At 42.5% G+C, this 13,366-nt stretch overlaps 1 protein-coding gene across 3 annotated transcripts; it reads right to left on the bottom strand.

Annotated features, from left to right (window-relative positions):
* Positions 1 to 1,506: 1,506 nt before the first annotated feature.
* On the bottom strand, positions 1,507 to 6,154 carry LOC116752329 (chondroitin sulfate proteoglycan 4-like). 3 transcript variants are annotated; one of them, XM_032629210.1, is made up of 3 exons: positions 4,299 to 6,154; positions 2,540 to 2,591; positions 1,507 to 2,440 (listed from the first exon to the last, which is right to left on the bottom strand). In XM_032629210.1, exon 1 carries the CDS (start codon positions 6,135 to 6,137, stop codon positions 4,998 to 5,000), a length of 1,140 nt encoding a protein of 379 aa, XP_032485101.1. In that variant the 5' UTR covers positions 6,138 to 6,154; the 3' UTR covers positions 1,507 to 2,440; positions 2,540 to 2,591; positions 4,299 to 4,997. The 3 variants fall into 3 exon arrangements, with proteins under 3 accessions (XP_032485101.1, XP_032485102.1, XP_032485103.1); XM_032629211.1 differs by lacking the exon at positions 2,540 to 2,591; XM_032629212.1 differs by lacking the exon at positions 2,540 to 2,591 and having other exon boundaries at positions 1,507 to 2,153.
* Positions 6,155 to 13,366: the final 7,212 nt, after the last annotated feature.

The raw sequence follows: 13,366 nt of genomic DNA, 5'->3' as shown, positions 1-13,366 counted from the left end.
GCAGCCCCTACAAGATAGAGAACCATCAATACCTCCAAGCTCAAGTCTGCCCCTTGTGAGTGTTCCTGGCGTGCTCTTTCCTTCATCCATTTTCTTGCCAAGGCTCTGCGTAAGGATGAAGGGGAAAGCCCTGCCTGTAGGTAGAGCGTGAGCATTTGGGAAGCTCCTCTTCTTAAAAATATGAGCCTCTGGTCTACTCAAGTGACTTAATGTGTTAATTCTTTTAAAATGCATTAAAACCCTAGGTAAGAAAATTCCTCTGTAGCACTTGGTATAGTGCCTGATGCATTGAAAATGCTGTACATATATGATGATGATGATATTAACATCAAGTGATTATATCACTAAATCCTAACAAAACCCAAAGAGACAGGTGCTAATATTATCCCCATTTTTTGGCTGAGGAAACTAAAGTTCAGAGAGACTGAATAAGTTACTCAAAGTTACACTGCTTGGGAGCAGAGGGCCAGGATCCAAAACAGACCCAGAGTCTATTGTTTAACCACACTGCCATGTCACTTCTTCTGAGAATATACAAGGTCGGGCTGAGAAGTGTGGAGGTCGATGGGCCAGTGAGCTTCCTGATTCTTGCTGCACCACTGGGTAGGCAGCATTTACCTAAGAGTGCTTCAAGTAAAAACACAAAGCCCTTTCCTAACCTCTGTCTCCCTTTGTCCTCTTTCTGTACCCTCTTTTCTCCTGGCATTCCTTGTGTGATTCTGGAGGAGCCAATAGAGGAAACAGACCAAAGAGCTCCTTTCAGGACAAAATCTTGCATCTTCAATATCTAGAAGCAGTATCAACTATCTAGCATCTCACATACAGTAGGTGAATAATAAATGTTTGCAGATCACTACGAGAAGGCAGCCTCTTCCAGGTCCCCATGAAACAGCTAGTGGTGTTCCTGAGCAGGCTAGCGAAGTCTCCAGCATTCAGCATGCCACACAGTGGGCTCCATGCCCACTTTTATTCCCACATCTCTCCCTACGCAGGTCCAAATCAAACCTCATTATTAATTACAACACCTCTGAAAGATGCAGGAGGTGTGTAGTATAGCCCCATCCCCAAATTCAGGGAATGTCATCTGATATATTCCATCACGTCCCATTACGTACCACCCACTCTCCAGATGTGTCCACTTCAGCCTCAGAAATCTGAAGAACAGCTTCTGTGTCATCTCGATTTTACCTAATTAATGCACGACTCTAAGGAAGCACCCCCAAGTGTCTGAGCAGGATCTCTGAAAGGTTAGAATCTGCCAAAGTCTCCAGATATGGAAAAACATTAGACCCTCCACTCCGAGCCCACCCCAAAGTATACCTTCTCTTAAGCAAAATCAGCTACTCTTCTGATAGTACCCCTTAGTATCCACTTATTAAATCACCAGTCATTTGTTAAGAAGCACTGAATTCATTATGAATTCAGAACTGAGACTATGCAGTTATAGCTCTACATATGGGAGAAACCATTTCGGACTGATTTTCCATTTCCAACACTAAACAAGGCTTTGCCAAAATGTTTTATTTCATGCTTTATTTGAGCGAGCACCAAATGATAGGCATTGTTGCCTTTTAAATTGAACGCATATGCAAATCGGTAGACTATCCCAGATCCTCTGGAAGAAATCTGCCCAAGCTCCATATGAATTACATGATTAATGAGTGATTCTTGGCATCTGGGTCTCACACTGATGTTCTTGCTGTAGCAGGCACACTCATAAACAATGTGAATTATCATTTTAAAGCATTTGTGTGTGTCTCATTCCAATATGGACACCAAATTTATTGGCCTGGAGTTGCAGATTTAACAGGAAAAAGAGGAAGGAAATCAGACTTTTTTGTTTGGCCAGGCTGGTAGTCCTAGCTCCAGAGATTTTATGGCTGAAGCAAGGAAGAGGCCAACATGGTCACAAAGCCAAGTATGTCTGGCTCTTCCGCAAAGAACAGGTATTCTCCTTGCCCAGTCAAGGGAGAGCAAAGGCCCACTTACCAGATGCAAAGATGCTCCTCAGCCTTCTCTCTCTGTGTATAAGCTCAAGCACCGCCATGCTGCTTCTTCTGAGTGCCCAACTGCTTGGCACAGGCCCAAGAACAATTCTGAGTTGTACAGTGATCAAGCCAACCTTGGGTTAAGACTCTCATTCCTCCTCCTTTCTAAAGGGATCAAATACAAAAAACACTTGAGGGGGCTATATAAAATCGAGGAATCCAGAAATGCAGGAGGGAATCACTTTTGGAACAGGAGTAGAGAAGTCTTCTTCAGCAACAGTTGTCCATGGCCAGGGATGGTGGCAACAGTTGTCTGTGGCATTACATCCAAGGATCTAAGACAAGGGTAGTTGTCTCTAGGCCCACATAGGCTATGCTTCCATTTATTCTGTAGACCGTGAAATCTGTTTCCACAAAGAACATTTAAAATTGGGTTGGGAGAGAAAAGCAACCTAGAAGAGCAGAAAGGGAGAAGGTGAGAAAAAGGCCTTTTCCATATGGAACACATCAGGGGCATCAGAATTTTGGGGACACTTTGACCTCATCTTTACCTTTGTAAATATCCTACCCTGCTTTTTTTCTTTTTCTCCTGATGTGCTCCACCTGTTAACACAAGGCAAATATTTTTCCTTAGGCAAGGAATATAAAGAAATGAGTCTGTTCAAGTTTTGTTTGATTTTTAATACCTTCTCTAAAAAATGTTCATGTTTACCATTAGCCAATAACAATTTCAAACATACTACGGAATGTTCACCCTTCCATTCTGTTTTTAGAATACAATTTTTTGCCTAGACGTGGTAATGGGTTTATTAATCCTTCACTGGGTATACAAGAAAACTCTACATCATGGCTTTAACGAGAGTTTCTCAACCTTAGCATTATTGACATTTGGGGCCAGGTAATTCTTTGCCATGGGGGCTGTCTTGTACAGATATTTAGCAGCATCCTTGGCCTGTCCTCATTAGATGCCAGCAGCACCAGCTGTGAAATCCAAAAATGTCTCCTGACATTGCCAAATGCCCCTTAGGGGGAAGTTCCTCCCCCCACACTAGAAACACTGGCTTTAAGAAAATCATTAAAATATGAAAAGGAGATATTAAAGTAGATGCCAATTTGAAAGATTAAATAATTTCCCAAGTATTTCAATACTTGAAGAGTAGACTCTACACATTGCCTAATTGCCATTTCCCAGCCTTCCCTAATTACACGGTGGGCTGATTCATTGATCTCTGACCTGGCAGAATCCTCTCCCAGCCCCAGAAGAGATGTCAGTTATGTGAACCCCATTTCCCTTTGCCAATGGTTGGTCAAAGGATGGGAATCTTGTTGCTCAGTTCTAGACAATGAGATGAAAAAGTGGGGGAAATATTTGGGAAGGCCTCAAGACTTTAAAAAATAGTAATAAATAATAATAAATAAGATCCTCTCTAAGAAAAAGGTCTCTCCTTTTCCCCCACTAGGATTTCTGCCTTTGAGTGGGACTGTATTGCTTGGAGCTTCAGCAGCCATCTCACAATCACAAGGAGCTAAACAAAAGGATGAAATGCCAATAGCTTGAGGAAGGTAAGGCAGAAAGCACAAAACGGCTTCAGTTCTCAACGACATCTTTGAACTGTTGAACCAGCCTTGGAACGTCCACCTCAGGCTGCTTGTTCGTAGAAATAATTGAACACTTTTATTGCTTAGCTAAACCAATGATTGGCAAACTATGGTCTGTGGGTAACATTCAGGAAATAAGAATTGTTTTTACATTTTTAAAAGGTTGTTTAAAAATTTTTAAAAAGCAACCATATGTGTCCCACAAAACCTAAAATATTTTTACTATATGGTCCTGCACAGAGCAAGTTTGCCAATCTGCAACCTAAACCCCACTCGTGGCAGATGTCTTGTGATTTGCTACCCAAAGCATTCCTAACTAATAGAAGTACTGATGTCACCATTTTACAATGACAGAAACTGAAGCTGAGTCGGCCAATGGTAGGCTCGACTAGACAAGTCAAATACAAATTTGCCATTATTTCAGTTCATTGTAAAGTGAAGCCAAATTGAGGTATCACAAAAGCATTAAACCTATTCTTTAGGGCTTCAAATAATATTTGTACTGTAGGCTTGATGTTACAAATCAGAATAGACACAGCCTCTTGATGAAACTCAATGTATTCAATGAATACTTGCAAAGGGGGCCAGGCTATCGTACTATCTGGAGCACCAAGGCATTTCTTGCATTAAGAAGTCAAAGCTAGAGACTCCAAGGGGGAAAAGTCGTTACAGAAGAACACTAGAAACAAACTCACTGATATGACACATTACCTCTCCTACTTGCAGAAACAGCTCTTGTACTTCCTCGTTGAATCACTCCGAGTGAATCCTCAGTGAAAAACAGTCAAAGCCTTCCTCCACTAACTCTAGCTCCCATGTTAATCTGCAGTCGGGCCAGCATGTTCTGTCACACCTTGGTAAAGGGTTTAAATAGTGGCAAAATCTTACGTACCCTCAGAGCATCAGGTCCAGAAGAGGGTACACAAAGCTCATTGTGGACAGCCCATAACATGAGTGTTGTATAAGAGTTACAGTAAACACCTGCCAACACCTAACCATGGAGCTACTACAGAACACCAAGGGATGGCAGGGCTGGGCTTTTCTCAGTTGATCCAACCAGCATTTCTTTGTCTTTGTATCCCACCCAGTACCTGACACACAGCAGGCGGTCAGTAAGGAACAAGCACCCTCAGTCTACACCCAGTACTGGTTGTGCTTCAATGTTGGGTTGGTTTGTCGACAGAGCTTGACCATGTCAGGATCCAGATTCACACATGTCTCCCATGGAGCACATTTTTCCACTGGCTCAATGACTGGAGATTTTTTCCATGTGCTCGCATTGTTGGGCCCTGAAAAGACTGACCGGAGGACTGTTGGCGCTTTTTAGAAGAGCCATCACTGTGACAGTGGGAACAGCTATGCTCCTTTCCGGCCTAGGACCTGGGGGTGTGGGTTCCAATGGTATGGTTATCAGAAGGAGGCTGCCCTCCCTGGCCTGGGTGGGTGCCCAGGGCTGGCTTTGGTGGCATCTGGTAGCCAAATGACTCTGGTGGGAGAGGCCTTGGCATCCAGAGCGGGCTCTTCACCACTGTGTCGTCCCCAGGGATCTGCTTCCTGCCATCTGGTCTGGGTCAGCTTCCCCAGAGTTCCTGTCTGTGCTGTAGGTCCTGAGGAAACCACAAGCTTTTCCTGAGAGAGACCTGAAGTCACAAGGTTATCTGCAGTGACTAGTAAAGAAACATCAGGGGTAAAGGTCTGCAAAAGAACGGGGTCAGGCAGCACTATGGTGAAGGGGAGACAACCTGTCGCTGGCTGTACGTGGGCTGCCCTGAGCAGGAACGTGAAGGAGTCATTCAGCCTATCGGTGCCGGTTAGACTGGCGTGTGGCTCGAGCATCAACAGTCCTTGGTCAACATCCTTCTGAGTGAACAGAGTCGTGTCTTCCATTGTGGTGCCCCGGGCCACTCTTCGTACAAGTCTGCCATGGACAGGGGGTTCTGTCACTTCAGATTTGGGATCACTGTTAGTCCTGTTAGCAAGCTCAGTAGCATCAAGGTCCTTTCTTCTCAGCTGATGGGCCACTCTGTTGGCAATTGTCAGATCTGACATAACCCGCAGGAAAGGCTGCACCCTGCTGCGCGGTGTTTGTCCTGATGTAAACAGCGAGAACCGTAGCTGGTCCTCTGAGGCAGTGAGGTGTGTCATGTGGTAAGAGAGCTTTCCTGAATTCAGATCCTCCTGTCCAAAGCTGATGACCACCTGGTTTTCGACGAGCAGATACCCATGTTGGAGGGGCCGTGTTATCTTGTACGTGATTTGGGGGCTCCTCCCATTGGTCACTGCTGACAGGTGAGCACTGGTGATGGGAACGGTTGTCTGGCCTTGTGGGAGAAGTAGGTCAGTGAGGTTCACGAGGATGATGGAGATGGGGATGACATCCAGGTGGAAGAGCTTGTAGAGTGGGCGGTGTTGGCCATCGGTCACACTGAGGTAAAACTCCGGAGAATGGGCTTCCACCTCGTATGAACCGCACCTGAGAGTTATCAATGTGGGCTTGTGTGAAATGCTCAACAGGTATGTGTGGACGGTGAGCCATTGCCAAAAAGCCATTATTAGGTTTACGGATGATCATATATCTGATCTCCTCTGGAGGACTGTCTGGATCTTCCACTTTTAGGTTTTCAGGTCCTAAAACCAACCTATTGCCCTGCAGAACTTTCAACCGAAGCCCTTTTGTCCTTAATTCTTGTGCCTTGTCATTTATAGGAGTGATGGTGATGTTAAACATCTCTTCAAGAAAGTCAGCCTCTGGCTTAGTGGTGGACTTGCTCTTTTGGTTGGGCCAAACGGCGAAGGTAAAACTGTCAGCTCGTGATTCAGAGTCATCGTGAAGGTATGTGATTCCAAGTTTATTAATTACATACTGAGAGAAATTGGGTTTGCTTTTGGTAATATTCCTCTATCCAACCATAATAGTTCCATGGTGAGGAAGAGATGTAACTTGGAACCAAGTTTCATATGAAGAATGCTGAGGTTTGGGCAATTTAAATAAGAGGTTGGAAGCATCCGACTTAGATTGGCCAATGAGAACTTTGTCTCATTCCTTGACAACAGCTCCTGTTAAAAACAAACGTAAAGACCAAAGTGACATCTCGTTAGAATTTTCAAATGACAGCTGTAAGACTTTTTCTCCCTCAGATTTGCCTGTCCTAGTGGATAATTCACAACACCTTGGTATCTGAATTAGCACTGCTACCCAAAGCATACGAAAAAAGTAAATTTTAAATACACACACCCACACTGTTAAGTCAATATTTCACGTAAGAGAGTTTTAAAACCTTGAGATTCACTTATAACGTATTCATCTCCTAACTTACCTACTACCGCACTTTCTTTTGCCATGGAAACAGGTGCAGCTTTCAATACCCCTTTCCTTTTAAGAACTTGCCCTATTTGTTATTTTCATTTTCCATCAACAGTTTTCAGTCATGGGCATGGTGAAGTCCCCATTTGGAGGTACAAATAAGAATTCTGTAAAGCTAATTTGCCATCCTTCCCCACTACATCTACTGAGGCATATGAGAGGAGAGAGCAGAGGCCCAGAGAAAGAGCACACATAAAGAAATAACAAATTTTTATAGCCATATAAGTTTTTTTCCAAAGGTGGATACATTGGCATTGACAATTAAAAAGGAAAAGATGTATTTCCAAATTGTCCCTACTTTAATAATTAGAGATAAGGTACTGACTATATCATGGTGGAATTACCTGTATTTGCAAGCAGACGACTCTGCCGACCAGGTTCATTAATTTCATATGAAATAGTTATAGGAAACTCCTCAGGGCCTAGAGCTGCTGGTGGGGAGGACACTGTGAACATGAAAGAGTCTTCTGCAGTCCAGCCTGTATTTTCCCGGTCTACATGCTGGTATAATACCAGTTGCTCACTGACCTGGCCAGATAGTAAGAAAAATCAGCGCCTGGTTTGAGGGATAATACGAGAATTAACGTATATCCTAATTGGAGGAGATACATGTCTTTTCAGGGTTTACTCTACCCCTCCTCAAACTTCTGCACATTTCCATGCAAATTCAGGAACATTAAAAGTGTGCTTATTGGTCAAACCTAAGTGATTCTATTACCAAAATGATCTACTTATCAGAGAAAAAAAAGTACATTGATTCTGAGATGACTAATGCCTAAGGTATATATATATATATATATATTATAAAAAGTTTATAATGAACCTTCACTTCCATGTCAGCATCATAACTACCAGCTCCCAACCAATCTTGCTTCACATGTACTCCTACCCACGTTTCTGCCCACGAGATTATTTTGAAGCAAATCACAGACATCGTGTCATTTCATCTGTAAATGCTCTAGTATTAGTAAAAGATGACTTTTTTCAAATATTCAGTTAGTGTAGTGTTCAAATATCTCTGGTGGTCTAGTACATGTCTTTTTTTTTTTTAACATAGTTGCTTTGAGTCAGGATCCTAAATCCACACCTCACATTTGTTTGGTACTTCTCATTGGTTTCTTTTCATCTACAGGTTCCCTTTCTCTAATTTTTTTTCTTGTAATTTATCTGCTGAAGAACTTGGGTTGTTTGTCTTTTGAGTTTCCTACATTCTGGATTTTGCTGATTGCATCCATATGGTGTTGTTTGGCATGTTCCTCTGGTCCCTATATTTCCTATACACTACCGGTTAAATCTAGAGGCTTAAGAATCAGGTTCAATTTTTTGGTAAGAATGTTTTACACATTGTATTGTATATTTCCTCTTGCATTGCATCGCAAGGCAAAATAATGCTGGGCTGCTGCTCTTTAGGATGTGTTAAGATTGATAAGTGGCTTCAAGTGCTGCCATCCAACTACCTTAAGGTTCCCCATAAGCCTATCAACTAATAGCTTTACATACTCATTGATACAATTGCCTAAACTCATTATTTTTGCAGTGGCAAAACACTGATATTATTTATCTTATCGTTCCTTCTTCATTCTTATCTGTAATTCTTCTATTTATAAAGAACTTTCTCTTATCAGCTATTTGGTTGTGCAGTACATGCAGGAAAGACAGGATTAAGTGTTTGATTCTTATCCTTTATATATCATTTTTCAGACGGTGAGTCCCCTGGCTCCAATCTCCAAACATTGTTCTCTTTGTTTAAGAATCATCAACTCATGAATTTTAATATATGATGTATTTCATTCCATTGCAAGTATTATTTTCATTGATTTTCAAACTGCCCCACCTGGCTTAAGATATTTTTCAAGATGTAATGCAAGTCCCTAATGCCTGTGGCCTATCAGTGTCCTTTTTATCTCATCGGATGGAGATGGGTTCTACCCAGTGTTGTGTTGTCCAGATACCATGTGGGCAGTCCTTCCCTCAACAGCAGTGATTGAATGTTCTAAAACTGCAACCACAGAAGGGAAGGCTAGAGAGAAAATATTCGACCCTTAGTTCCTATAGGTCACATCTTTTTCTGACCTGCTATCTGTTATAATAGCTGAACTTACAGGTAGGTTCTGCCAAAATACTTGAGTGTCCACGTCAAACGTGCCGAGGATAAGTTATCACGTAATTTAGAGAGAAGTTGAGTTTGTTTCATCAGCCAGTATCGGAAATATGGCCCTTCATATCCACAGGTTCCATATCCACAGAGTCAACCAACCGCAGATCAAAAATATTTGGAAAAACAATTCCATAAAGTTCCAAAAAGCAAAACTGGAATTTGCCACATGCTGGCAAGGACTTACATACCGTTTATAGTGTATTAGGTATTGTAAGTAATCTAGAAATGATTTAAAGTATACAGAAGGTTATATGCAAATACTATTCCATTTTACATATGGGACTTCAGCATCCTCGGATATTGGTACCCATGGCGGTGGGGGAGGAGGGGGAGGTTGTCCTGGAGCCAATCCCCTGCAGATATGTAGCGATGACTGTACTGTATTAACAGAGGTTTGGTGATGCATTGCTCTGACTCTCTGCTTGTTACAGTGGATGTATCTAGAACCAGAAAGGCTTTTGACTAGTGAGTTTCATGGAAGAAAAGATCTGAAAAGATCTATGTTCCCAGAGTGGCCAAAACTGTTGTTGAGGAGATTTTTTGTTTCTTATCCTATTCAAGGATAAAGCAAGGAAGTGCTGTCACTTGGGGATTTTAAGTGGGGAGAAGAATATATCATCTCTCAATATTTCCTAACAGAAAAAGCAAGGTTACTCGTGAGAAATTGGAGTTTCTCCAAAGATAGTAATTTCTGGTACTAACTAGTAACTTAATTCCCCAGAAGCTCCTGGGGAATAAAGTCAGTTTTATTTAGTAGATCTACCATTTCTATTCCTAGCTTAAGATTTACGACAAAAGATCAATCATAAATATATTCCTCCTCCTAGAAGCGGGTGACTGTGCCATGGATTTCAGACCAGAGGATGGTTCCTTAAAGGTTCCCATTATACTTAAGAGTCAAAATATTATAAGGCAAAAGCGATCCAGTTTCTTAATATTAAAAGTAACAGCGTCTATTAACCAGGAGGGAAGGTTTTCTTGGATGCAGGTCATTCGTGCTCATTGCTCCTTTGGTGTTAAGTGAAAATTAGCTTCCCTAAAAAAATATAACAAGTTATTAGAATAATCTAAGGTCTTCTGATATCTACTGTAAGGAGAATGATTGTCCCAGGGAAAGAATGGTTCTCATAGATGGGAAGAGTGGTGATGAAGGTCAGAAATCTTCTGAAGGAAGTAACTGGGGAAGAGTCTTAAACATAGTTTTGTATTTCAGGAGCCTAGTGGAGGAGAGATCTGTTTTAGGTTCTGTTTTTGAAAAGTCATTTTGAGAGTGAGAAATTGTGGAAAACAAAGTGACTTATTTCACATGGGAGAGTGTGAGAGAGAAATGAATTAGATTCACCTTGAGTGTCTGCGCTTTAAGACCAAATAGCAGGTAATTGAAAGTGCTGAGCTAGAATTCAAAGGGAGTAAGGGCGCCTTTGGAATGTCAACTTGCCAGTCATGCCCTGAAAGAGATTTGAGGTGAGTAGAGTCTCTAATGTTTAGAAAACAGCTTTAACTTCACCAGCTTTAAGAGTCAGGTTTTATGGTGTGTGTGTGTGTGTGTACTGGCAGAGGGCCAGGAAAGGGAAAATAATAAGACCAAGACTTTATGAGAAAAAAATATAGGGTCAACCTGAGGAGAGAAGGTTCTCAGAGAAGATTAGGAATTATTTGTTACCTTAAATAGAAAGCAGCCTTAGGAACAACTTCCAACAGCTCTGCGTATTTCCACTGTGTTAAATATAGACAGATAAGCCACTTAGCAAAATACCTGGGCTCTGGGATTAAGGAGAGGGGAGAGGGGTGTTTTTATTTCCTATGGATTTAGATTAGCTCAGATATTTTCTCTTTTACAGAGTCTTTCTGGAATGTCATTAGCAATTCAATGGGGCAGAATTCCAATGTAGAAGGAAAAACAGAAAACTAGAAAAATCACCATTTGGCAACCAAGTAGTAATAAATGCCTCAGGCAAGAATCCTAAAATGGCTGCTAAAACTAGTGAGCTAACTTGTGATGAGAAACAGGATGTTTAGATAGCTCTAAAGTATCTCCTCACAGATACTTATAGAATTCAAAGGGGAAAATACAACCTTCACGGTGGAGAAACCTAAAGGACAGCACTTGACCAACTGATGAAAGAAATCACCGTCAGTGACAGGGCAAAGAGAGCACCAGTGCCTCCTGACAGGAAGCTCTGGGAAGAACCCAGCCTCTCTCAGGGCTTTCCCGCCCCAAATGCATAACCTGAATTATGAGGAAACATCAGATAAAACCAAACTGAGAGGGCTTCCCTGGTGGCGCAGTGGTTGAGAGTCTGCCTGACGATGCAGGGGACACGGGTTCGTGCCCCGGTCCGGGAGGATCCCACATGCCACGGAGCGGCTGGGCCCGTGAGCCATGGCCGCTGAGCCTGCGCGTCCGGAGCCTGTGTCTCCGCAACGGGAGAGGCCACAACAGTGAGAGGCCCGCGTACTGAAAAAAAAAAAACAAAAAAACACCAAACTGAGAGACTTACTACAAATAACTGGCCTGTTCTCTTCAGTAAATGGTAAGGTCACAAAAGTCAACACGACTGCGGAATGGATCCAGATTAAAGGAGACAAAGGCTCCTGAGAACTAAATGCTATGGGGTTTTTTTTTTTTGTTGTTGTTGTTGTTTTGCGGTACGCGGGCCTCTCACTGTTGTGGCCTCTCCCGTTACGGAGCACAGGCTCCGGACACGCAGGCTCAGCGGCCATGGCTCCCGGGCCCAGCCGCTCCGCGGCATGTGGGATCTTCCCGGACCGGGGCACGAACCCACGTCCCCTGCATCGCCAGGCAGATTCTCAACCACTGCGCCACCAGGGAAACCCCTAAATGCTGTGTTTTATGCTATGGGTTTCTCCTTTGCTATAGAGGACATTCACTGAAACAACTTGTGAAATTTGACTAAGGTCTATAGATTATAAAATAGCATTGTATCAGTGTTAATTTCATGCTGCTGAAAATTATACTGTGGATATATAGCAGAATGGCCCCTTGTTTTTAGGAACGATACAGAGCTAAATATAAATGTATTAAGTATAGAGGTAAATAAATATAAATATATTACTAAATACAGTAGTAAGAGGGCATCATGTTTGCAACTGGCTCTCAAAATTTCAAGTTGTGTGTGTGTGTGTAGGGAGAATGATAAAGCTAAGTTAGATAAAAGTCAGTAAATGCTAACATTTGGAGAATATGGATGAATAGTATAAGAGAATTTTTTGTATTCTTTTGCGACTGTTCTGAGTCTGAAATTATTTCAAAATAAAAAGTTAAAATAATAATTTAAAAAAGTAAACCCCATGGTGTTTTACTATACCAACTTCAAGAACGGACCAATAGTCCCTTTTCTCTGATGACTCAGTACATGCAGAATGGGAGAAGGAACCCACAAATGCCTTGGGCACTATGAAATCAAGAAGTGGTTATTGCCTATCCCAACATGGTCCACTCTTTACGACCTCCAGCTTGGTCCATTTCTCTAGGACTTTAATGAGGCTGTATTCCTACCTGACTTATGAATGGGTGGATATGTGTTTCCAAGTCCTAGACCTTCTCAGAGTAGTGCTTTTACTAGAAGGGATAATATGGTAACATCCCTTGGATCGTCCCTTGATTCCTATAGAACCACAAAGAAAAACATTTGTCTGAGGCTAAAGAGACATATTTGGCTCTCAGATGGCCAGGGACCCTATTGACTTTTGTGTGATGGGTCAGAGTTTACAGCTGAGAGGCTACTGAGATGCTCAGAGAAGTTGGGATTCCAGGTAATTCCGATGCTGAAAGCTCAGCCTCTCTGCACTGGTGCTGAAATGAATCTCAGAGAAAGAGTTTTGGGTGAAGCAGAAAAGAATAGCTTTATTGTTTTGCCAGGCAAAGGGGGACCCAGCAGGCTCCTGCCCTCGAAAACTATGTGTCCTAACCTGGGAGGATTTGATGAAGAGTTTTATAGCAATAGTTCAAGGGTGGGGTTTCTGACAGGATTAGGGCGTGTGCAGGGCCTGTGATGCCTTAATCTTGTCTCTGGTGGGCTCGTCTCCTAATCTGGATGAGCTTCTCTGGTCCCTTTAATCTGGCCTCAGGTGGTTTCTTGGCTGCTCCTCCCTTGATTAGCAACTGTTTGAATCTGCCCTTTGGAACTCAGGGAAGGTCATGGAGGCTGGAGTCTTGCCTACAAGAAACAGGGGACAAAAAAGGCTTCCGTGCCCAGGGGCCCCAAGGGTCCTTCTCGGTTTCAATTCCTCTCC

The sequence above is a fragment of the Phocoena sinus genome, chromosome 3 (assembly GCF_008692025.1).
Source record: "Phocoena sinus isolate mPhoSin1 chromosome 3, mPhoSin1.pri, whole genome shotgun sequence".
In the NCBI taxonomy this organism is placed as follows: domain Eukaryota; kingdom Metazoa; phylum Chordata; class Mammalia; order Artiodactyla; family Phocoenidae; genus Phocoena; species Phocoena sinus.
Note: the sequence above shows the minus strand (reverse complement) of the source record. Positions and strands in the feature narration are given on the sequence as shown.